Source organism: Ambystoma mexicanum, chromosome 12 (assembly GCF_040938575.1).
Source record: "Ambystoma mexicanum isolate Mex_15411 chromosome 12, UKY_AmexF1_1, whole genome shotgun sequence".
Lineage (NCBI taxonomy): Eukaryota > Metazoa > Chordata > Amphibia > Caudata > Ambystomatidae > Ambystoma > Ambystoma mexicanum.
The window spans coordinates 998,918,240-998,940,845 of NC_090936.1; the positions used below are offsets into that span (position 1 = coordinate 998,918,240).

Genomic DNA, 22,606 nt, shown 5'->3' on the forward strand with positions numbered 1-22,606 from the left:
TGAGAATACAGATAAACACAATTTCTAATCTATACACGACAAATTTAACAACATGAATAAATAGGATAAAGGAGGACTTTGATAAATGGACCCCCTACGTATATCTTGGATGGGAAGGATAGCTACAGTACAAAATGGTTACGCTTCCGAAATTATTGTATTATTTTCAGGCACTTCCGGTTTGGCTACCAAGATCATTTTTTTAAAATACAAATAGAATAATATCACGCTTGGTCTGGCAGAATAAACATCTGAGGGTAGCTTTGGAAACATTGATGGCACCAAGACTAACGGGGGCTGGGGGGAATGGGACTCCCTAATATCTCGAAATACTAAGAGACTACCCAATTGCGGGTAATAAGGGAATGGCTGTCTGGAGATCAGACTAAACCATGGGCTGTGATGGATAGGGCAGCAGCGGGGAACCCTCTGGAGGGATTGCTGTGGTTAAATAAACAAGAGACCACAAAACGCCAACATGAGCAGAGTACTTTCAGTGGCATGTACTATTTGGGACCGGCTGTTGATTCACCCCTTTGTTTACACCAGTGAAGGTACAGGGTTCTTTCAAGAAATGGGAGGAATAGGATTGTAGGAAAAAGTGGGCGATATGATAGTGGAGAGGGAAGTAAGATCTTTTGGAGACTGCAAAATGCATATAGGCTTAACAGAAACAAACAGAATGGAATACTATCAATTGCATCATTGGCTAAAGCAGCCTGATATTAAGCAAGCATCTCCCAATATCTTTGACGCCCTTCAAACTTTTTATAACTACGCATAAAGGAGACAAACAATTAGTATCTAAACTATATGCTATGTTGATAGATTTGCAGTCCGAGCACAAGTGGCCATATATTTAGAAATGGGAAAGAATCCTGGGGGAGGGAATTCCAGAACCGTACTGGGGAAATCTCTCGGCAAATATACCTTAGCTGACGAGATCTAGTCAGATCAGGGAAGCAGGGTATAAGATAATGATGCAATGGCATTACACACCAGAAAAATTATTTAACATGTTTTGCAATGTAGCACAAGCGTGTTGGAGGGGATGTTCAGGCAAGGGTGACTGAAAGGACATCGGGTGGGACCGCCCAGTAATGAAGACATTTTAGTATGAAATAATAAGGCAGATACAAGCGATAGTGGATGGTTCCGAAATTATATACACATAGGAAATGGATGTGTGGGAGGTTTCATCCTGAGAAAGTTTTTTTTTTTTAAAACCAAAACGTAAGGCTTTTATGCTATTGTTAATAGCTGCTTGATTGGTAGTAGCTAAAAAATGGAAACAGAAATCACCACCCACGCATATAGAATGGCTGCATAAAGTGTGGGAAATATCAGCAATGGAGTTGGTCACGTATAGATTACAAGGGGAGGTCAGCAGATTCAAGACCGAATGGGGAACGCTAATTGAATATCTTAAAGGTGACTGACTACATGCAACAATGGTGCCCTCAGAACATCAAAATATTGGACATAATGTAGAGGATGGTACGTTCCTCAGTCGAACGGACATCATTACACAATTTGAAGGAAATACTACCGACAGTCAAGGGTAGTGGGTGGGAGATAAGGGGGACTGTGTGCTCCCATTTTCATTTTTCTTGTGTTCATCGTTTTGTTTCTTAATGTTAAATTTGGAAATGGCAATAAAAAGAAATGTGGGTGGTCTGAGGATGTTCTGCGACGTGGAGGAGGTGCACAGGGTTGGCGACCACCGCTTCACGCATTTATGGCCCTGCCACAGACTAGTCGTGGAATATCTGCTTGCAAAAATGTATTCGGTGCGGTTACTATCTGCATGTGTACCATCCTAGAAGAAACATCTAGCATCCTACAGTCTGAAAAGGGAACTACTTTCCAATAAAAGTTGCATCTCTTTAATCATTTGTGCAACTTCCACTTCCATCTGTGAAATCCTCAGAAATCGGTGATAATTTATTTTGTATTATAGAGGAAAAGGCCATGTGGCTGCGGTGATTTTGGGCTTCAAATGCCTGCTGTTATGTTATTGCAACAGAAATTGTGTCCATTTTAAGGATGTTCATTTTAATGCACATTGAGCGGAATAACAAACAGCAGCAACGACTTGCAAATCATTCCTCTGCAGCGTGTAAAAGGTGCACATTTGGGCCTGGAGAAAAGAAGGAGGAGCATGCTCTTCATGATATAGCCTGTCTAACCACTGTTGCCAGAGCACAGCTTCACAGCCGGTAATACAGTCTCTGCTTTTCACCTCCCTGTGGCAGATTAAAGTTGTATACAAGCACCAATGAAAGGTTTGTGACAAGAGCCATGATAAGCCAGGATTCAGCATGGTAATTCGATAAGATAATTAGGTACATGGTGTTTGAAACACATGTATGCATCTGTATGGAGAGAGTTTAATTTAGGAGTCCATTCAAGAATAAAGGCATTGAAATGTGTGGCGAGCAGTGGCAGATGCCTTCCTTGGTTCACTAATAACCCCTTGGTTCACTAATAACCGTGTGGGCTAGGGTTCAATCCTGGTGCTCGCCTCAACTGGGTGACTGCCTCATGAATTGGGAGACCATCAATTTTTTCATTTTGACTAAGAAAAAAAACTGTTTCCACTTTCCTTTCCCGCAGACATGAAATTATACGTTCCTAGTCACTGTGATGTCTTTTTAAACTGTGCCTTTGTTCAAGATATAATTATTCACACTAAAAGGAGTCTTGCAGGCGTTACGTTCCACCTGCCAAGCTATCTGAACTCCATGGTCTTTGTGAGGGCTGTAAGGGTGCAGAAGGAGGAGAATGACACAGGTGGCATAGTTATTGTTGTAGACTTATTTGCTATGAAAAGAGAGGAGAAAGCCCATATTTCCCTATATCTATGAGGGGCTTCCCTGACACAATTGAAGTGCTAATGGGTCTGTCAGGATGTCTTAGTAACTTTGTGTCAAAATGTCCCGATCTCGTTGCTTACACTTATAACAAAACATCAGTTGTACCAAAGTTCATGGTCCAGGAGAATTCTTCCCTGCTCCTCGACTGGTTGGCACAATTCTGGTTACAAAGTCCTCACCAGCGAGAAAGACCATTCCCCGGTTTTAGTACGTCACAAACAAAAGGGTTGCAGGTCCTCTAACACTGCGTTAGAAAGTTCACCGTTTTGTATCCCAGGGGGAATGACTCCCTTCCCCCTATACCCCTGGTTTGATTTGCAGGCTCAAATACCAGGAGAAGGACTCCTTTCTTCTGGCCACCTTTGGCTTTGCTTACCAGTTCATAACACCAGAGGGAATGTCTCCCTTCCTCTGGCTTTTCTCAGGTTTGATTATAACTTTCACGCCCCGCCGTCGGGGCAGACAAGATGTTTAACGGCCTGCCAGCCAGAGCTTTGGTAGGCACCTGTGCATCAGTTTCAAAGCTCTTTGTATGCTTCACCGTGCTTTTTATGGCCAAGGAACTGAATATTTACAGACAAAATCTCGGCTTTTTGTCCCAGGCCGGGCTCTGCCAATGCTCGCCTCTCTCTAAATCCCTAAGGTGAAATATAGCCATATCGGGGGCAGTTCCTTTTCAGTGGTAACTGCGTGCCACTGGCATGCCCTTGCGCACCCTCAGAGCTACGGTCGGCCATTTGCTTTCCATAAGGCCCTGAAAACCTTCCTTTTCCAATTCCTTCTGCCCATCATTCTGCTAGGAGGGTCAAGATGCATTCGGGAGAATGTCACGCTTAATAAATGCCCCACAATACAATATAGATTTTTAGATGGCGAGAACAAGGTTATCATAGCCATCTTCAGATTTCATCCATACTGACGCACTGTTAAAAGAATCATCCTAGTGGGGAAATGGGTACAATTGCAGGTGGGAGAATCAGGAACAATTGCATACATTAATGAATAAGCAATGCCTCACATGGTATTCTGTAAAACACCTTAAAAGATAATCGGTCATTAGATCTCAACCTCCCCTAGCACACCTTTACACTTACATGTGTTACCATGAGGTCATCTTGGCTGATCTCCGAAGTCTCTGTGTTCTCTGGGACACTTTCTGGTTCTTGTTTGGGACTTTCCATGCAGGACAATGCTTTCCCTTCATGTGCTGAGTGAGAGAGAACTGCTGCAATGCACACCTCCACTTGTAAATGTAAGAAGTTATTCCATGTGTATTTAAAGAACAGGTCCTGGAAGATGGAAAGAAATTAGATGGGTTTATAACATGAGCGTTGGATTTAGCCCATATTGGCGCAATTGTGCTCGGACATTGGATGAAATCATGCTGCCAAAGGTATGTTGGCAATTTAAAAAGATAACTTACCTGAAATTCTGATTCTCAATCACAGGCATCTGCTTTAACGTCACACACATTCAAGTGATGAGGACATTCACATTGCATATATGGGACACCATGAACATTCTTAGTACACTTGTACATTTGAAAATGTATGTTAGGGAAATATTTATTTGTGTAGTTTCCCTACCATTAATCTCGAAGGGATCCCTAGCATATTTGTCTACTGGATTCTGGTTGACTTCTGTCGTACATTTTCTAGCTTCACTTATCTGCTCAACTCAATTATTTTGAGGGTACTGGACAACCCCAAAGACTTTCTCCCATTTAGGTTCTCATGGGTTTTACTTGTAAAACACACACACACGGAGTGCTGCATGGGTACTTTGCCATCCACCTCCTAGACACAGCACAGATGCATAATTAAGAGATACAGTGAACTGCAAAATGTAAACTTTAATTGTTTGATATTCTCAACAATGCCCGGAAGAACCTGGTATTCAACAGTACAGCATTGCATAGCTTAACATCAATCTCCTCCCAGGGAGTACATTCAGGTATCAAAGAATTTCAAACAAATTATCGAGGAAGCACGTACAACAGAAAAACTAAGCAGTACATTAAAGGGTATTTCAACCAGGTTGAGGGCTCTCAATCGAGTTGGTCATATTATGGAATTTAAACCTTAGGAATTTAAGGTTAGGAGAGAAATGCACATATTAGCAGTAAGATTTTCCGTCGCAAGAATTTTCCACACTTTGTCCAACCATATAGAGGGAGATTCAATCCTCGTCCAGACGTGAAGAATTAACAGTTTGGCAGGCAATAGTAAGTGTGCCATCAGCTTAAGCTCAGTTGTTGTGCAGAACTGTTTCAGAGGGCCAATCATGCCCAAGATCCAGAGCATGGGGTCCCCTGGAATTTCTACCCCAATTATTTCCTTCAATTTGGATCAGACCTCAAGACAGAAATCTTGTATTTCTGGGCACCCCCCCTATAATATGCAGCAGAGTGCCCTCCACCCAACATCACCTCCAGCACATCGAGTTGTCCGGATGACAATGATGTAGGCTGGAAGGGGGTCAATACCATCTGGTCAATATCTGTGCCCGTGTTTCCGACAGACGCGGGCACAGTGTAGAAAAGGCCCCCCTGTATGTCCTATCTCAATGCTCTGGGGGTATCATTTTTCCCAGTTCTCCTTCTCAGCCAGCACCCTAGGACCTATAATCGGACAGCGAGTACCAGCTCTTTGGCTTCCGCTGGTTCCTGAAAGACCAACTCCAGGGGAGTACGCGCCCTAATTGCCAGCCCCACTACATTGGTATTAAGGACCCAATGCTTTGCCTGTAGATATCTAAAGTGACCGGTCTCCGTTAGCCCCATCACAGTCTTCCACTTCTCGAATTATCTAATGTTCCCATTCGCAAAGAGGTCCCCTACCATGCACAACCCTTTGTCCAGCCATTGCGTGAAGCCCTTGTCAATCTTACCTGGGCGAAGTCGTCATTGTATATTAACAGGGGAACGGGAAGCAGCATGCCCCAGCAGATTTACTCTGGCTGTCCCATATCTCAAGAGGCCTTAATGATGGGGTGAAATGTATAGTCCCTGCACTCTCGGCAGCCACGGCAGGGTCCACAAGTGGCACCCCATCACCACCTGCTCCATAGCCACCCATATCTTCCCAGAGCCCCTCTGTACCCAGTCAATTTTGTTATTTTGTTATTTGTTATTTTGCATTTATATAACGCCTTATGTACCATTGGTATAGTCTTAAGGCGCTGGTAGGTTGAATGCCCTTGGGAACCGAAGTTCAAGTCAGTAGAGAGAAATAGAGAGTCAAAGGTGTGTGTGAGCACCTGATGTGTGCAGCTGGTGTGGCATTTGTGTGATAGCTGCTTCTTAGCGGTAGGTGTGGTGGTTGAGAGATCAGGAGTATGTGTTCGTTCTGGCAGGTTTTTAATCCAGACCGATTCTGGCTTCGTTAGCCCTGAGGAGAAACGCCTAGCCTGGAGGTTGTGTAGCCAGCAGTGTTTAATTAGGGTGATGGGGAGTATGAGGCAGGTGATGGTATGAGAACAGCTATACCGAATGGTGTCATAGTATCACTGTGTTCTAGTTGAGTGGTGGTGTAAAGAAGAGAGTAAGCGTGGAGATGTGATATGGTGGTTTAGCTTAGGTGTTTGAGATCCGGCTCACTCTAATAGTTCAATTTACTCCATCCGTTCCGTGTACTCCGAATGTTCCATGCATTACGACAGATTCAAGCACTCAAAACCGATAACTTCCATGCTCTTTCAAACGTTCCATGCATTCCAAACATTCCATCCCTCACATACATCACTCGTTTGCTCCACAACTCGACACCCGCTACCCGCTCCGCACTCTACGGCCGCTCAATACCATACATTGGCTGAACACCACCGCACCCTACATCCGCTCGACATCCACCATCTGCTCGACGCCCTAAATCTACTCAACATTCTACATCCGCTCCATTCTATTATCCACTCACACAACCTTCATCCGCCCCACGCCCTCACCGGCTCTGTTGGTATATATACTTTCTAAGTTTGACTTTGCACAGAGGATATCAGGCAACCAAAAACAATTTTGCACAGAGAGGATATTAGGGACACTTCACTTAGTGGTCTGAGTTCTGCTACCTGATAGTAGTTGAGTTTTGGGAAAGACGGGCCTATCAGGCTTTTTGACGTGTACAATGTATGTTTATTGAGCCTGGGTGAGCTCCCCTCCGAAGGAATTGTAGCAGCGGGGATCCCAGTTTCCCAGAATATGTCTGGGGTTGGGAACAGGGACAGACTGAAAGGTATTTAGAAATCTTGGGAGAATATTTTTTCACGCCCATTTTACCGAACCATGACAGGTGGAGGGAGTACCAGTGATCCACATCCTTTTTAATGCTGTTCAGAAGGTCAGGGTAGTTAAATCTACATAAGTGGGCCAAATTCCTTGGTATTTTGATCCACAGGTATCGCAAGGTTTTGCTTGCCCAGGCGTATGGGAATTTTTGTTCCAGTTTAGCCTGGGGGTTGGGGGGTTTGGGGTGAGGGGGGACAGTGGCTGTTGAGCCCTAATATCTCAGACTTGCCGCAATTTACTTTAAAACCCGAAACTAGGCCAACCGTCCTCAACATGGGCCAAGGAGTGCAGAGAGTCAGTACGAGGATAACATCCACAAACAAATTCCCCCCACCCCCCAAATGTTATACCTGCCATTTGTGCGTTATCCCTTACATACGTTGCCAGAGGATCCATAACCATTGCAAAAAGCAGGGGTCATAGGGGCATCTCTGCCTTGAACCTCTACCTAAGCAGATCTTTGGGTTAAGAGCCCAATTGACCAGCAGGCGTGCTGATATAGTGGATAGGACCATATGGTGCAGCATTTTTGGGCCTATATTAAATCTCACTAGCACCTCCTGCAAGAATCCCCACTCCTCCCTGTTGAAATCTTTTTTGGCATTGAGCGCCAGCAGGAGTGAGTGTGCCCGATTTCTGCCCCATTTATCTTCTATGTCTAGAACCCATATAATATTGTCTGCTGTAAATCTTCCCCAAATAAATCCAGACTAGTCTGGGTGTACAAGAGAGGGCATTAACCTTTCATGTCACCCCGTAAGTATTTTAGTAAATATTTGGGAATCTAAGTTTGAAAGAGCTATTTGCCTGTAGGAAGAGCATTGTTTGGGGTCTTTTCCTGGTTTGGGTACAAGTACCACTTAGGCCTCCTTCATGGACTCTGGAAGGCCTTACCCCTCAAGTATAGCATTAGAAACATCTGTCAATGGCTTAGCCAGCAGCTGGACAAGTGATTTATAAAAGTGGGCAGTAAAACCACCCAGGCCGGGGGCCTTATTTGTCTTCAGAGATTTAATAGCCTGAATCACTTCCAGGGGGTCTATTGGTGCTTCTAAAAAGGTGTCCCTCTAGTTCAGAAACGTGCTTCAGGTCGGCCCGTTCAGGTATGAAATATGGTCCTGGTTATTGGGCTTGCTGAGTATAGTGTACTATAAACCTTGTGGAACTGCTCCCTTTTTTATCCTCTTCGCCCCAATTCCCTGCCCTGGGCATCAGTCAGAATTGATATAAATGGAACAATTAGTCTGCTGTTTTATGAGGTGAGCCAACAGCCTCCCTGGCACATTGCCTTGCTCGAAGTACCTTTGTCGCAGTCGGTGTAAGGTACGCTATGCCCTCTGCGTCCTAAGAAGTTTTCACCTCTCTCAGCCCCTGTAGACATACTGGGTCTCTTAAGAACCCCGGGGGCAACCTCCATTGGTATTGCGGGCGATGTTCCGCCCAGTCACTAAATCCTGCTGTCATTGTGCTGTGATCCGTCAGGGTCATGGGTTCTATCTCAGTGGACAGAACTAGTCTGGCCAGATCCAGTTTCATAAATATGTAATCTATTCTTGAGGCTGATGCATGAACGTGGGATATGTACTGTCCGTCTGTGGGGTGCCGGTCACGCCAAATATCCACCAGATTGAGCGCCCGCAGCCGGTCCCTTAGATTATAAGAGGTGCCCTGCAGTGGAGTAGGTCGTTTGTGTTGACCCAGCACCCCAATCCATGAGCATATTCATGGCACCTAAAATTAAAGTGCTCTTTGGCCGTGTTCCCCCACTGTGTCCAATACCTGCAGCATACTATATTCTTGGGAGGTATTTGGAGCAAAGAATGCAAGGATAAACTCACCAGATTCCCCTGCAAGGTTCCAACTACCATAATAAATCTCCCATCAGATCCCCTTTTAGATTTGACATGCACAAAGCCCAGGTCTCTGAATCAAGATTACCACCCCAGCCCTTTTTCAACTGACGCATGGAATTAAAGCGGGTTAACTCTATAATGGGTCCTAAATTGATCTTTGGCCAGCCATAGACTAATAGGTTCCCTAAATAGCTGTGTGTGCTTATTCAGGGTGTTAAGGCCCTGAGTATTCAGTGTACAGACATCAAGTACCATGATGGTGGCACTGGGTTTCCCTTTTCCCAAGAAAAGATGCATGTTGCGCCCTCTCGATACAAATCAACCCCTGGCCACACCTGCATGAGCATTCCTCTTATGTATCATACAAAACGGATACCTGACTAAGCACCCCCCCTCCAATAGTATCCCCACAACGTTCCCCAACACCACCTCCGGTAGCTTCCACGTGGCCTAATGCTTGCAGCGGAAGATATACCGCCCTCTGTTCCACCGACCCATTGTAGTTAAGCAACACGCACAGATCACTTGTAGCCCATGCGGCAGCAAACAGTGAAGGTTTCCCAGCCATCATAGAGCCCCCCCCCCCGAAGTTTGGCCACCGACATGGTAGGTGAAGCTGGGCCCACCCCTCCCATGACCTCGCCCCAAGAGGTCCTTTGCAAATGTATAGATTCAAAGATCAGTTACTGGTCAGCCCACTTCTTTTTCGGGATGGACCACGTTCCATGTCCCCGAATTAGGGCCCATCTCCCTCGGAGGAGCCGCTCTGGAAAGAAAACTTCAATAACTTCACTCGTCCTTCAGCGGAGAATACTCTGCACCTTACATTTTCCACTAGATTAAATTGCAGGCTGAAGGGGTATGTACACTTGTACCTCATTTCCCGGTGTCTCAACTCCTCTGTGATCATCCTCCTCCCCTTCAGGAGCGTATTTTGGGATACATCCTGAAAAACCTGGGACCACAGTTTCGTGACAGCAGGTACAGTTGGCATCTCCCCCCCCCCCCTCACCCCAGGATTGCCTCTTGAATCCTGTAATCATGACATTTTACGACTGTCATAGGGTGGGTGGTTAGGGGGGCACATGGACGATCTGGTACGTCTCTCTTTGGACCAATCCTATGGGCTCTGTCAATCTTGATCAGGGCCGGAGTACATTCTGGTACATGCTACTGGAATAGTTGTCTGACACAGCCTTCAATGTCTTCACCTTCAGCCCCCTCCTTGAAGAATTTGACACACAAATTCTCCCTCACCGCTCCATTCTCCAAATCATTCCACTTGGCTCTCAGCGTCTGAGTATCTTCTTTAAGGGGACCCATAACCTTGCTTAACTTAACTGCTATAAAAGGTGGAGCAAGATCGTGCAGGACAAGCAAGGCGAGCACAGCAGACAGCAAGATGAGACGACTAAGCAGGTGCGGCAGTGCAATCGAAGGAGAAAGGTGGCAGGAATCAAGAGGGTGGCGAGGAGAGAAGTGACCTTCCCCTTTTCGTCCCAGACCCGCAGAACCTTCGTGGAAGAGAGACTAAGACCACGAACAACAGCACAGGTGTCTTGCAGAGGATGTCAATGGTACACAGGGCAAGCTTAAGCCGATAAGCAAGAGCATCACAGTCGAGGGGAGAATCGATAAGAACCGGGTTGTGTTGAATGAGAAGCGTAAAGTGGCAAGTTTGAACCAAGTTAATGAACTGTGAAAAGAACTGTAAGAAGTGTTACGGGGAGACCAGCTGTAGAAGGAAAACCGTCACCACGTGTGTGCTAATTCAAGATACTCTGGTCGATGCCCATCTGAGCAAAGCTACGGGTACCAGATGGCCCTAGGTGAGTCGCTAAAAGAGGTCAAAGTGGTCATAAAGGAGGTCTAGTAAAATCCCTGTACAATCGAAAGACTTTGATCAACAAATTATGTGAAAGCAAGGGAAGTGAATCCCACATTGAGAGAAATCAAGGGAAGTGAATCCTGCAAATGCAAGCGAATGTGAAGTTGGCAAGAGTGAGCCTGACCGAGGGATGCGGACGAGAACAGAGCGAGTCTAAAGTCCAAGGAAACCGTGTTTTGACAAGAGTAAATCCAGTGGAGTGAAGTCTACTAGAATGGTTTGAAAAGACATCTAGATTAGTAAGCAATTGAAAAGGGTCAGGACCCAGAAGAGGGTGACCCAGGGATGAACCCATCACCCACCGGACATCGAAAACAAACTTTAATTTGTTAAAGGAACTCTATTTTGGAAACTTAGAGGCCCTCGAAAGTGAGACGAAATTGCTAGCTGTGGTCTTGATACCATTAAAGAACTTTCTAGGGATTAGCACCCAGAATAGGGGAATCCCAGGGTGAAAGTCTTCACCCAAAGCCCATAGAAGATACTGTTTATTTTGTTTTGTTATTTGAACATGTCAGGCCCCGAATGCAAGAGACTTTCAAAGGAAACTAGACTTGGCCATCGACGGTACTGAGAACTGCCATTGGAACTGTTGTCTCGTGCTGGGGAAGCCCGAGACTGTACTATGCTCCAAACTCCCATCAAATCCAGTGTCCAAAACGTGAGGAAGAGAGGCCCAGGCTACTGCATCCTGACATATTATTTAAGAACACTCCTTTCTTTTCAAGATGACTATCCCACACCCCTTTTTGTATTAGTTGTGAGGTTTGGCAATAGGTTTCTTAGTATAGGCCCTTTTTATTTGACAACGCTACTAGGTGGACGCCTGCTCCCATCTTAGATTTAGGTTTAGATTAGGCGTTGTTCCAACCTGCATACAGCATTCATTGTTCAATGAGCACCCTTAAACTGATCACTTGTGTCGGTCTTACTTGTTGCCACCATGAGCTTCTCACACATGTCAGCCACTGATAGTTCATTGTGGTCCACTCTGTCTCCAAGCAGCCCAATTTATTTCCAGAGTTCCCGGGAAGAGCCGGCCACTTCCGCGCAGAGGTCCTTTATTTCGGAGTGCAGAGATTCCTTAATGTACTTCTTCAGATTGTCCAGTGATGTGATCGGGTCAAGAAGTCTGGTGTGAGCACTGGCATGTTGAGTGTCGGCTGTGTTATCGATCAGCATCACCCTCCATAATACCAGTCTGTAGTGGCCTCTTAATCGACTGTGCCAGATAAGTTTGTATATCGGGATTTTTGCTCTTCTTGCCTGATTTGGGCATTTCCCCACTGCTCCCATGTGGCTGTGAGGGCACCTCCACAGCTGCGGATGTCCCACCATGCAACAGGCCCTCAAGATCACAAGTAGCTAGATTTCAGGTACCTTAGTAGCGTTCAGCACCAGGGTATATTCAGTCATGAAACACCCTCATCCATGGCAATTCCCAAGCACATGCTCGGCAAGTGGGTCACAACACAACCCTCAGATCTTCATAGTCTGCCAGTGCCAAGTGTGCTCCACCCACCGGTCAGTGGCCTGATTGTCTCTGACAAGAGCACACAACAGGTTAAGCGGGGATTCAGATATCTAACAAGGCAGCCCTCCTGGCCCCTTTCAGAGCAGCATGCCTATGAGCAGAGTTTCACACGGATCAGATCAGCAAGGTTTGTTTTCAGGGTGTCCCCTGGCTTTTCCCACTCATAACGAATAGTAGCTGAATCTCTCGTAGGGCCAAGAACTGGGTGAATCTTGGGCAGCTGTCAACCACCAGGAGGTTCTCCTTGAGGCATGGATGGAATCCCTCAGTCCAGCCCAGTGTTGCCAAGGACCACAGCACCCCGCTCAGTCAGTGCAGATCCCCAGGATGCCATGTGCATAGAGGGTGGGGGATCCGGGGAAGGGGGTTACAGCTAACACTCAAGGTCACCTTCCACTCCTCCTTAATGCACCAAGGCACCGAAAGGGGGCAGCGGGATCCACCCTGCTGCTCAGCTTTATACAGTGATACCGCTCTGCTGCAGAAGCGCCAAGCTACCGACAGAGCGAGTCTCCCCTGCCAGCGAGGAATGTGTTGTGGGCGCGATGCCGCACTCAGCGGCGCACCAGCTCAGTATCACTGGATCAGACCCAGCAGCTCTCGGCCGTTGCCTCTGGTTTCAGACGGGACCCTCCGGTCCAGATATCAAGATGCGAGATAGCCTCGGGGTCGCGAGGTGTTTCACGGCGGCCGCTATTTTACATCTGCTGGTCGGCTCTGCCGGACTTCTACACACAATTCCCCCCTCTGGCCTTTATTGCTCTTTAGGCGGGGGTCGCTCGACCTCAGCAGCTCCCCTGGTGTACGGCGGATGTCAGGTCTCCCGTACGGCTAAAGGAGCGCCGCCAGAAGCATGTTGTGGGCCAGTGGACAGAGTGTCAAAGCTGCGCATCTCACCTCTCCACCATCTTGGCCACACCCCCCCCCAGCGAAATGTATTTTACCACCTTCCGCTGAACTACCCTGCACCATATTTTTAATCGGTAACAACATTTTTTGTATAACACTCCCAAATTGGCTTCTCGTGGTGTAAGACATATCCATTGGCCATCTTGCTCTCAGGCTGGAAACCTCCCATTGAAGGGCATGGACTTTCGTAGGGTGTTCGGAAAGATCTCCCTTTAGGCAACTTTCTCTCCATATTTTATGGACCCCCAAACTTGTGTTTTTTTTTTTTTTTTTTTTTTTTTTTAACATGTCCTGACTTTTTGCAGGGAAGTGAAGCATTCAGCTTCACTCCCCTAACCTTGCTCATTGCGTCATCAGGAAACTGATCAGCCCTTATGACCATCAGTACTGGGAAACTAGGTTTCCCTTTTGTCTCAACTTTTTGGTAACTTCTTAACAAGTGCACACAGCATCTTACAATGCAGTGCAGTAGAGATACTTTTGTATCACCCTCGTCTTTTACACTTGGGATTTTTGGTTACTTTTTGTGCCTAAAGAAACTTGTGGCAGCAGATATGGTTTTACAATTTTTGCATTATTTTTAGGTGCACATTAGTGTTTACCACGTATGGCTACTAAACATGGCTAGTGCCCTATGTAACCAAAAATCTCTACTTTTTTTAGGGAGGTCTAATCAATCATTTCTGCAGTGAGTTGTACGGTTTTATGTCCACCACAAAGTGCTCAAAAATTGTATAGGATTCTAAGCGAAATCTATTGGCAATCGAATAATGTATGTATATTTTGTTTTTAACCTTAACAGGAGTTTACTCCAGATCTTCCAATGATAAATCATTGAACTCAAGGATGGTCAAAGATCCCTTAATCCATTGATTTAAGATCATGCAATCACCACAAATAACAAAGATATTAAGCTGTTCAAAAAGAGTGCCCACTGGGAGATATAGGATACTTCTTAGTAGCTGTACTCTGCCAGGAAACCATAGCCTCCAAGGAGACGAAGCCCAAGATGTGCTGCACAGCAGCAAAAGGAACAAACAGTGGAAGTGATAAAAACAAGTTTCCAAATTGATTCTACTTTGGACCAAAGCAATCCCTCCTCACGTACCTCAGCCCTGTAAATCAAACCGGGGATCAACATTTGATTGTACATTTTGAGCCCCAGAGCGAGAAAAAGAAACACATATTTTCTATCAAAGGCCCTAAGCTGATTTGCAGCAGAAACAGCATTCAATTTAAGGGCCTCATTTGCCACGGTCAGTGCTATCTTAGCTTTAAACACCATACCCAAGTATTTAAATTCAGGCACCTCCTCTATTCTTTCTGCATCCTTCCAGATAGCTGCTTACAATGATTCACAGTAAGGACCTTGGATTTAGGGACGTGAATATGTAGACCAAGGTCCATAAAATATTCCCCCACAGTAGACAATGATCTTTGTAAGCCTACTGCAGTGTAATCTAGTAAAACAATATCATAAAGAATATAATGCAGTCTAAGGGACCCCAATTTCAGGGGGGTTTGCCAGAATATTTCAAAGAGCACCTCCTATACCAAAGTGCAGAGGAAAAATATAAATGGGGCTAGCACACAGCCCTGACAGAGGCCACGCACCACATAAATCCACTCAGTAAAGTTGCCCCTTTGGTCCAATCTAACTTTCACTAGAATATCTGCATGTAGCTGTTCCAGAATACTAACCAAATATTCATAACAACCCCGAACCCTTAACATCTTCCATAAGCAAAGCCGTTCTACACAGTTGAAGGCCTTAGTAATATGCAAGAAGGCCAGAGGCAAACTGCGCTTAGGCTGAAAGCCCGGTTTGGTCAACAGCCGGATCAGAGAGCAATTTAAAGATTTGCTGGTGCCCTTTCTAAAACCAGATTTGTTAATATACAATTTACCAGATTTCTCAGCCCAGCGCCTGCAATAAGAATCTGGAAAAGATCTTCTAAGAAACATCCAAAAGGGAGATAGGGTGGTAGTTAGCAGGGTCTGCCCTATCCCCCCTTTTGAAGATCTCTACAACTATTGCTTCCTTCCAAGTTGGTGGGAACTGCTGGCTAACCAGGATATTCCGAACAGCACCAACGCCAATAGAAGGAGCCAATTTTAGAGTTACATTCGTAAGCCCATCGGATCCTGGGGCATTAGACTAATTAGTCCACTTAACAGCTAACAAAATCCCAAAATATCTATATCCAAGTCCTCCCATAAACACGGGGCGCAGGGTACAGCCCCGCTATCAGAGTTGGCAGCCATTGCAGGGGAGGCATACAGACTTCTAAAATAACCTTCCCATTGAGTCCCAGGTATTGGTTGTATTTGGAGAGATATTTGAGCAGATGGCCCTCTGATTAGCCTGCAAAAGTTTGAGAGATCTCTAGATCTCAAAGCAGACAACATACATTCAGCATTCTTTTTAAGTAAAAGATCCCTGTGGCTTTTAAGCCAATTTCTGTAGGTTTGTGTTAATTTCCTTATTGTTATAAAAGCTGCAGCTCCCAGCTTTTTTGCCATTCTAATATCCCTTCTTAATTTTCTTTTTTTCAGACTCACATCAAGATTAAATGTCAAAGATGTCAGGGGGCATATAGAGAAATAGTCCCTCCGACAAGTCTTGTTCCTCTTTAACATTAAAGCGGTTCGCCAATTTCAGCCGCCATAAAATTGCATGGTCTCTACATCTAACTTCGATGGGGCAAATGAGTGTTCATTAGAACCAACCATATTAATCCCTGCCAGAACCAACAGCAGCTGCAATTGATCACTCCCTGTGCTACGCGTAAAAATGTGATTTCAGGTACACATAATCCAGAGTTGAGAAATGGGTCCCATTGGACCAGGTGTATTTGGGCACGTTATCCCCTCAATACTACCATTGAGAGGATAAAAATCACACAGTAGCAAACCAATGTGCCCCTATCTCTAGCATTAAGTGAACATTGCCTACACATTTCCTGATTGTACCAAGAAGTGTCCAAACATTTTGAGTTAAAGTCACCCTATATCACAACCACTGCTTTTCTAGAGACCGTACGGTTCGATGGATATGGTAATTACGGACCAAAAATCTTTTAAACATGATGATACAGGGTTGAAATAAATATTTAGCACAATCGGACATTTCCAGGCAAGATCAACAAAGTACCACCCACCAACAAGTCTTCAGGTCCAAAATATCCTTGAGCCCCCAAATAAGATTTTCCATCGTGGCGCCAGGCAACATACGCCACGCGCTAAGTAAGCCACCAAAATGTCTTCCTCTTTGCCCTTCTAGAACGTGCTCATGCAAAAACAAACCAAACATCAAGAACCGGAGTGTCTAGCATAAGAATCTCTTGTAGACAGAGTAGATCGGCCCCTTCCCAAATGTCATCATTGGAGCAGCGGTATTGAACCCACGCGCGTTCCACAAGAGCAATCTGATACATCCATTTAATTTAGGCCTCTTAGTTGCCAGTTTATGTTCATGAAGAGAGTTAATTACATGGACCCAATCATAAGACAGCGCTTTTCCTGATGAATCAACCCTGCACCAGTTGCCCTAGTGGAGCCTGCTTTAAAATGAATAAGCAGGGGCTCACGTGGATTAAGCATCGATCCACCACCTCGTACTTCACTCTGTACATCGGGTAATGAATCTTCGAATTCTTCAGACCACAAACAGGCCATGTTACACAATCTGACTGCAATAACCATATTTTATATCAGTTGAGAGTAAAACCCCACTTTTGCCACATCTACCCGTCTATGCTGCAAAAAGAAAATTCTGGCAATGTCTCTGGATGTTAGTGATTGCAAAAACAGAATTTCTTTGAACAATGCCAGGGTATATTGCCCATTTAGTGGGTACAAGCCATTAACCTTGAATACACGTTTACTGATTTTGAGAGAAGACTTGGCTTATATTTCACTTACAGACCCAGCCTGAATTGACGTTAAAGTTCCCTCGTCTACTTCCCCTTTCAATGGAAGCTTCCGTTATGCGCTGCGTGGCTTTTTCCAATTGATTGCAGATGTTTGTGACATTAATGTTAATGCCATCCAGCTCGTCATTGATTGCTGCAAAGCCTTGTTGCATTAAGGTGAAGACCGTTTGCGGGTCCATGGCGACAGGTGTCTGGTTCTGATGCTGTGATCCTGGGGTGCTAGAGCAGTTGTCTCCCGTAACCCCTGTCTTGTTGGTAGATGTGGTGAACCTATCCATTGGACCCTTTTTTTTAGGCTGCCCCCGCTGGGCATTTTATAGGTCACTACGGCAGAATTTTGTGTTGGCGAATCTTCCACTGATCGCTTGTACAGTTTGGCGTGCTTCTTGCTGGGCTACTCCAAGCGCATAAGCTCTTCCAATACGTCAAGATTGGGGCCTATTCGTGTGACATAGCAATCATTAGTGTTTGTTCTGGTGTTAGGGCTCTGGCCCCTTCTCCACTTTTCAGTTCTAAAGCAGTTCAGTTATAGGTCATGGCCCTCCCGCTCACCTCATAGTATAAGCGCGAGTAGTAGAGTTCGCCCCTCTTTGGAGCAGTTCCCAAGATGTAATTAAAAAGGTAGCGTAGTACAACCCCTGCATTGCAGGATGAAAGTGGGCAAACCAGATGACCATACTCCCATTAGCTGCAGGGCCATCACACCGCCATAGGCGCCCCGTGTTGTAGCATGCAGGTGTAGCCTTTGTAATGAATGGTATGCAAGGTAGAGGTTCTGTGACCCGGAGGGCTCAAGGTGGACTGTGTGAGCATAGTGAACTCAGCTATCGCCACCAGGCATCAACCACCAGCCTTCTCACCTCACTAAGCTCTTACAGCACCCAGACTCAAGGAGCTACTGTAGCGCTGCTTGGTATTTTATTTATATTTTTTGCCACCCAATGCGAGTCAATTACACTATTCCATGCGCCTTCTAGTTCCAGTATGTGGCTGTCTTCCAAGGCATCCTATGCTGAGCACCAGCTGCACTCAAAGTTCCAGGGTAAATCTGGGTGCGCCACCGGGCGCCCGTAGTGTTGCGCTGTGACTTGTGGTTTGCCTACCATTAATTGGCATTGTCCTTCCCGTTATACAGCGCTTGCCTTTCCCATTTCGGCATCCGCATGGACAGGATTCTGCTGGTGTCCACGCGGCGAAGGTATCAACTGGGCTCGGGCACGCTCATGCAGCTTGGGGAGCCCCTTTTACGGATGGGCCTGGGATGTTCTATCTCGCCTTTCCGGCTGCGCCCCTAAATGCGGGCGCATATCACCTCCCTCAGATGCCTCTTCTTACCGCACTTCAGCGTTGCGCTCTCTGCCTTGCTGCACGAGCGTGTGGGGAGTGCAGGGAGTGCCTTGGAGTTTGACCATTGAGTTTCCTAGTGGCTGCGATCCTGCAGGGACACGTTCGCGTCCCGGATGACAGTATGCCCTGAGGGGTGGCTTGCCGTGAGCCGCATCTTTGTCACCCGCCGTGGAGGTCCTCCTCTAAACAGGAGGGTTTGTATGGGTGCCTATGCTCGGGATATGCTCAGAGCCGGCAGTTTATACAAAGACCGGATTCTAGGTCTTAAGTTATGCTGGTCAGTGTGCTGTTCATATAATTACGCAGCTCACCATAAAAAGGAGTCAGAGATGGCGATGGGCTTCAGGGTCGAGCGATTGTCGTAGGCCCAGTCAGGAAGCTGGCAAATCTTCCGTTTTGCTGATCCGTTTTCGGAGATTTTTCATCGGAGGGTGCCCGAAGCACTCATACACCCACAGCCAAATGTAATTTCTTAGTTAACAACTGCGCTCAAATGCAGTTTGGTCTGCCTGGTGCGCGTTTAGAAATAATCAAAATCAAATACACCTGTATGCCGTCCAGGACCCGAGCTCGCCACCAGAGCTCACTCACAAGGCTGCATTCAGCTTCGTGTGCAACAGCGCCCCTTTCAATGGAAGCTTAAAGATTGGCGCCCTAATCGAACCTTTGGGAGCCCAGGGATTACTATTTTACAGGGTAGACGGACCAGCCCGCCCCAAGGCTCTAAGCCTCATTTGTTCCATGGTGGTAAAATTGGGTGATACTTCTATTTCTGCCTTGGGCATGTAAATAGATGGCAGGAAATTAGAAGCTGATGGCTTTAGCACCACCAGGACTTGACCCTATCCAGATGTAGAGGGATGGCAAATGGCTCTCTCTGAGCTCACAGCAGAACTTAAATTGGTGATAGTAGGTTTGTGAACCACACCTGAAATCCGATCAACATCACATTCTTCAAGATTCCACCGAATAAGTGGAAAGTGCCGAGAGATTTAATTGGTTTTATCCATGGGCTTTAAGTAAGCCGTAATTAAACCTTTAGAATGAATCTCAGGTTTTAGAATTTGGGTCTGTTTAGGCACGCACGTATTTGGTAGAATTGTACATAGGACCCTCTTACATAAAGACTCAGCCTTTGAAGTCAGAGGGGAGTTTGTAGCATTTGAAAGTGAATCGGGCAAACCTGATAAGGCATTCTCCTCTGAAAACACTTTGATCTGTGCTTTCACAGAGTGTAAGAACTTTAGGGATCCTTTTTCTATTCTGCCCCGGCAAGCAACTTAACCTTTTAGAATTTTTGGTTTTCTTTTTCTTCTTTTTAGGGCCATCAGCAATGTGAGGCAGAACCTCCTGTGCCGGGCACAGCTCAGCAGTGGTCAATACCACCCCAAATATAGTACCCAAAAGGAACTGTTGCAATAACAACAACTGTGGGGCACTTAGAGTCACCTCACCAGCGATTGTCGATGATACAACAGACAATACTGGGGATAGTCATTTTGGCGACTGCAACCACCCCTCTGACACAGCCCTGACGAAAGGGGGTTCAGAAACCAGCGTTTGAGAAGCAGTGGAAATACGATCAACAGTGCAATGAGCGTCCACATGGCGTTTACTGCCATTATCATGATAAATACCAGACGGCATAATAAAACCCTCAATGAAATTCATTTTTTCAGACAAATCTTTTCAAATTAAGCGAAACTCCCGAAGTTCATAAAGCCTCTGATCATGGCCTCTGCCCAGGATCCTAGAAAGCACTGGGAAGGAAAAAAAGTCTATTGTAGGCTCCTCCTGGCACAAGTGTTGATCTTAGATGCGTTGATGCCAAAGTCTGCTCATAAAATGTTTTACAGGGATGAACATATCGATGAGTCAGACCCCGGTTGATTGAAAAACAGTTGTGCCTCTATTTGATCAGGGGAGACAACAGTTCCTTCCCCCTGAGCAAGTGTCTCAAACGCCGATTTCCGAGTACATTTATACAAAAGGACCTCCTCCATCATTTTGTCAGGAGTACAGGGGTAGGCTGTCTGTGATACAGAAAGGCGGGTCCTCAAGGACAAGCGAACCCGCTTTGCCAATTCCGAAGAGATCACCGGAGCTAAAATCGAAATGTCCAATACAGAATTGGACTCGCCACAATCCAAAAGGTCCTCAGGTGCACATGGCTCAGAGAACACGAGCGCTTGAGGCAGTATTTCATAATTGCAGTGCAAGATGAGAATGCAGCATTGAGTCCTGTCACTTTCCTTGCTTTTGATGAATGCCCACAGCTTCTTATTGGAGTCAATAGCCCAGGAGTGCTCCCAATGGAAACACTCAGTATTGTCTTTATCGATTGAACATGCCCACTCATTGAAACGGTACAGGCGACAGTTTTCAACAGACCCCTCTGGTAACTACACCTCCTGACATTCGATAGGTTATTTGTTCCGTAGCCCATGCATATTAATGCCACTGATTTAGATAAGATGGGCGGGAAAGGTAGAATAAAAAATACCTTTCAGATGAGTTTCAGCAGCTCACGTAGTAGAAAGTTGATTTGCCAGGCAGTCTGTGCAACAAGCTACTACTGCCTGCAAGCCTAGCCTCACAGGCTCACGGGAACACAAACACACAGCGCACACTGCACGCTCTGCATAGGAAGTAGTTTTTGTAGGCTGCAAGCGTAGATAGACTGCAGTCAGTGTGGGAAGACTCCAGGATCTGAAAAAGCAATCTCTGCGGAAACACAAAGCACACACCCATACAAGGTCATGCACTTGCCCGGGAAAGCATGTCTGTCTATCTGTCGGTCTGTCCCAGGAAGTAGGTGGAATGGTCTGGTCCCACTCGACATCTGTGGTGCCTGAGAGTCTTGGTGTTTGGCATGAGTGAAACCCACAGTGGTCCCTGAATGTACCACTGCTGGCTGTTCGAATGGTGCAGATCCTTACCAATGGCGGGCTTGGACTTGCTTCCAGCATGGATCAAGGATAAGAAAAAGACTACTGTAGCCATTTCTTCAGATCAACGCTTGAGCCAGGTATCCTGTGTAGACGAGCAGCTGACTGAAGGTCCGTGGATGAATCCTAAAAAAGCCCATCATCCTTTCCTATGATTTGCCCGGTGAAGCCCTGCTGGACTACTTGATCTCCGAAGGCCCTCTCCAGTGCTTCAACCCTTGGACTGGTGGGACCAACCAGTCAACGCATTCTCAAGGATCCAGCCGTCCTGAGCATTAGGAAGTCTCCCTGGACACCCGGTGGACTGACCAGCTCTCCAGTAGGCTACCTCGGTAGAATTGTTGCTGTTCTGTGTTCGTCACCAGAACGTCTGTGGACACTAGCTTGTACCACAAGTCTCCTTCCTGTCACATCTTCTGTGAGAAACCTAGGGGTATGCTCCCATTAAGACCACAAGAGTGCTCTATTCAGGTGGCCATGCCGGGCCCTCCATCTTGGATCCCAACTCTGGGGGTGGACTAGCAAGGGCGGATCACCTGGATTGGGGAATCCAGAGTCGCCTTTGTGGGAATGCCCCAGGTGAGACAGTATTCTGAAGGGGCAACAGAAGAAAAGGAGCAAGTCCCGGATGCCTTCTTGGGATATGTTGATTCCCGTCACCTTAATCCAGGTTTCATTTTCCTTAAATCTCATCCCGTCCTTAACTGCACAAGGTGGGAGAGAGAAAGAAACCAATTAAAACCAAAACCAGGAGTCTGATGGCCAGATCCATTCATCCACTACCAATTTAAACTCCAGAGAATACCATCAAAACCCAGGCATGTATAATAAACCATCAAGATATGAAAGGCGATAACCATCCCCTTAAGGGAAAACCAGGCTAAAGGATATCCCTATGTAAATAGTTGGTTCCCTGATATAATAGGGGGAAATGGATCTATCCTCCAAAACTGTTCCATTACCCCCCCCCCCAATTTCTAACAAATACTGCTTTCCCAAACCATAATGCGGATGACACGCAGCTCTTTCAGGCT

At 46.1% G+C, this 22,606-nt stretch overlaps 1 protein-coding gene across 8 annotated transcripts in view; it reads right to left on the reverse strand.

Moving 5' to 3' along the window:
- Positions 1 to 22,606, reverse strand: part of PPP6R2 (protein phosphatase 6 regulatory subunit 2) — a 2,012,581-nt gene that overhangs the window by 1,049,671 nt on the left and 940,304 nt on the right. For all 8 annotated transcript variants that reach the window (XR_011281892.1, XM_069629515.1, XM_069629514.1 and 5 more), the window contains one exon: positions 3,971 to 4,165. Coding sequence is in view for 7 of the 8 variants with exons in the window: in XM_069629515.1 (XP_069485616.1) it covers positions 3,971 to 4,165 (195 nt within the window). In the remaining variant the exon portion in view is untranslated. The remainder of the gene's footprint in view (positions 1 to 3,970; positions 4,166 to 22,606) is intronic.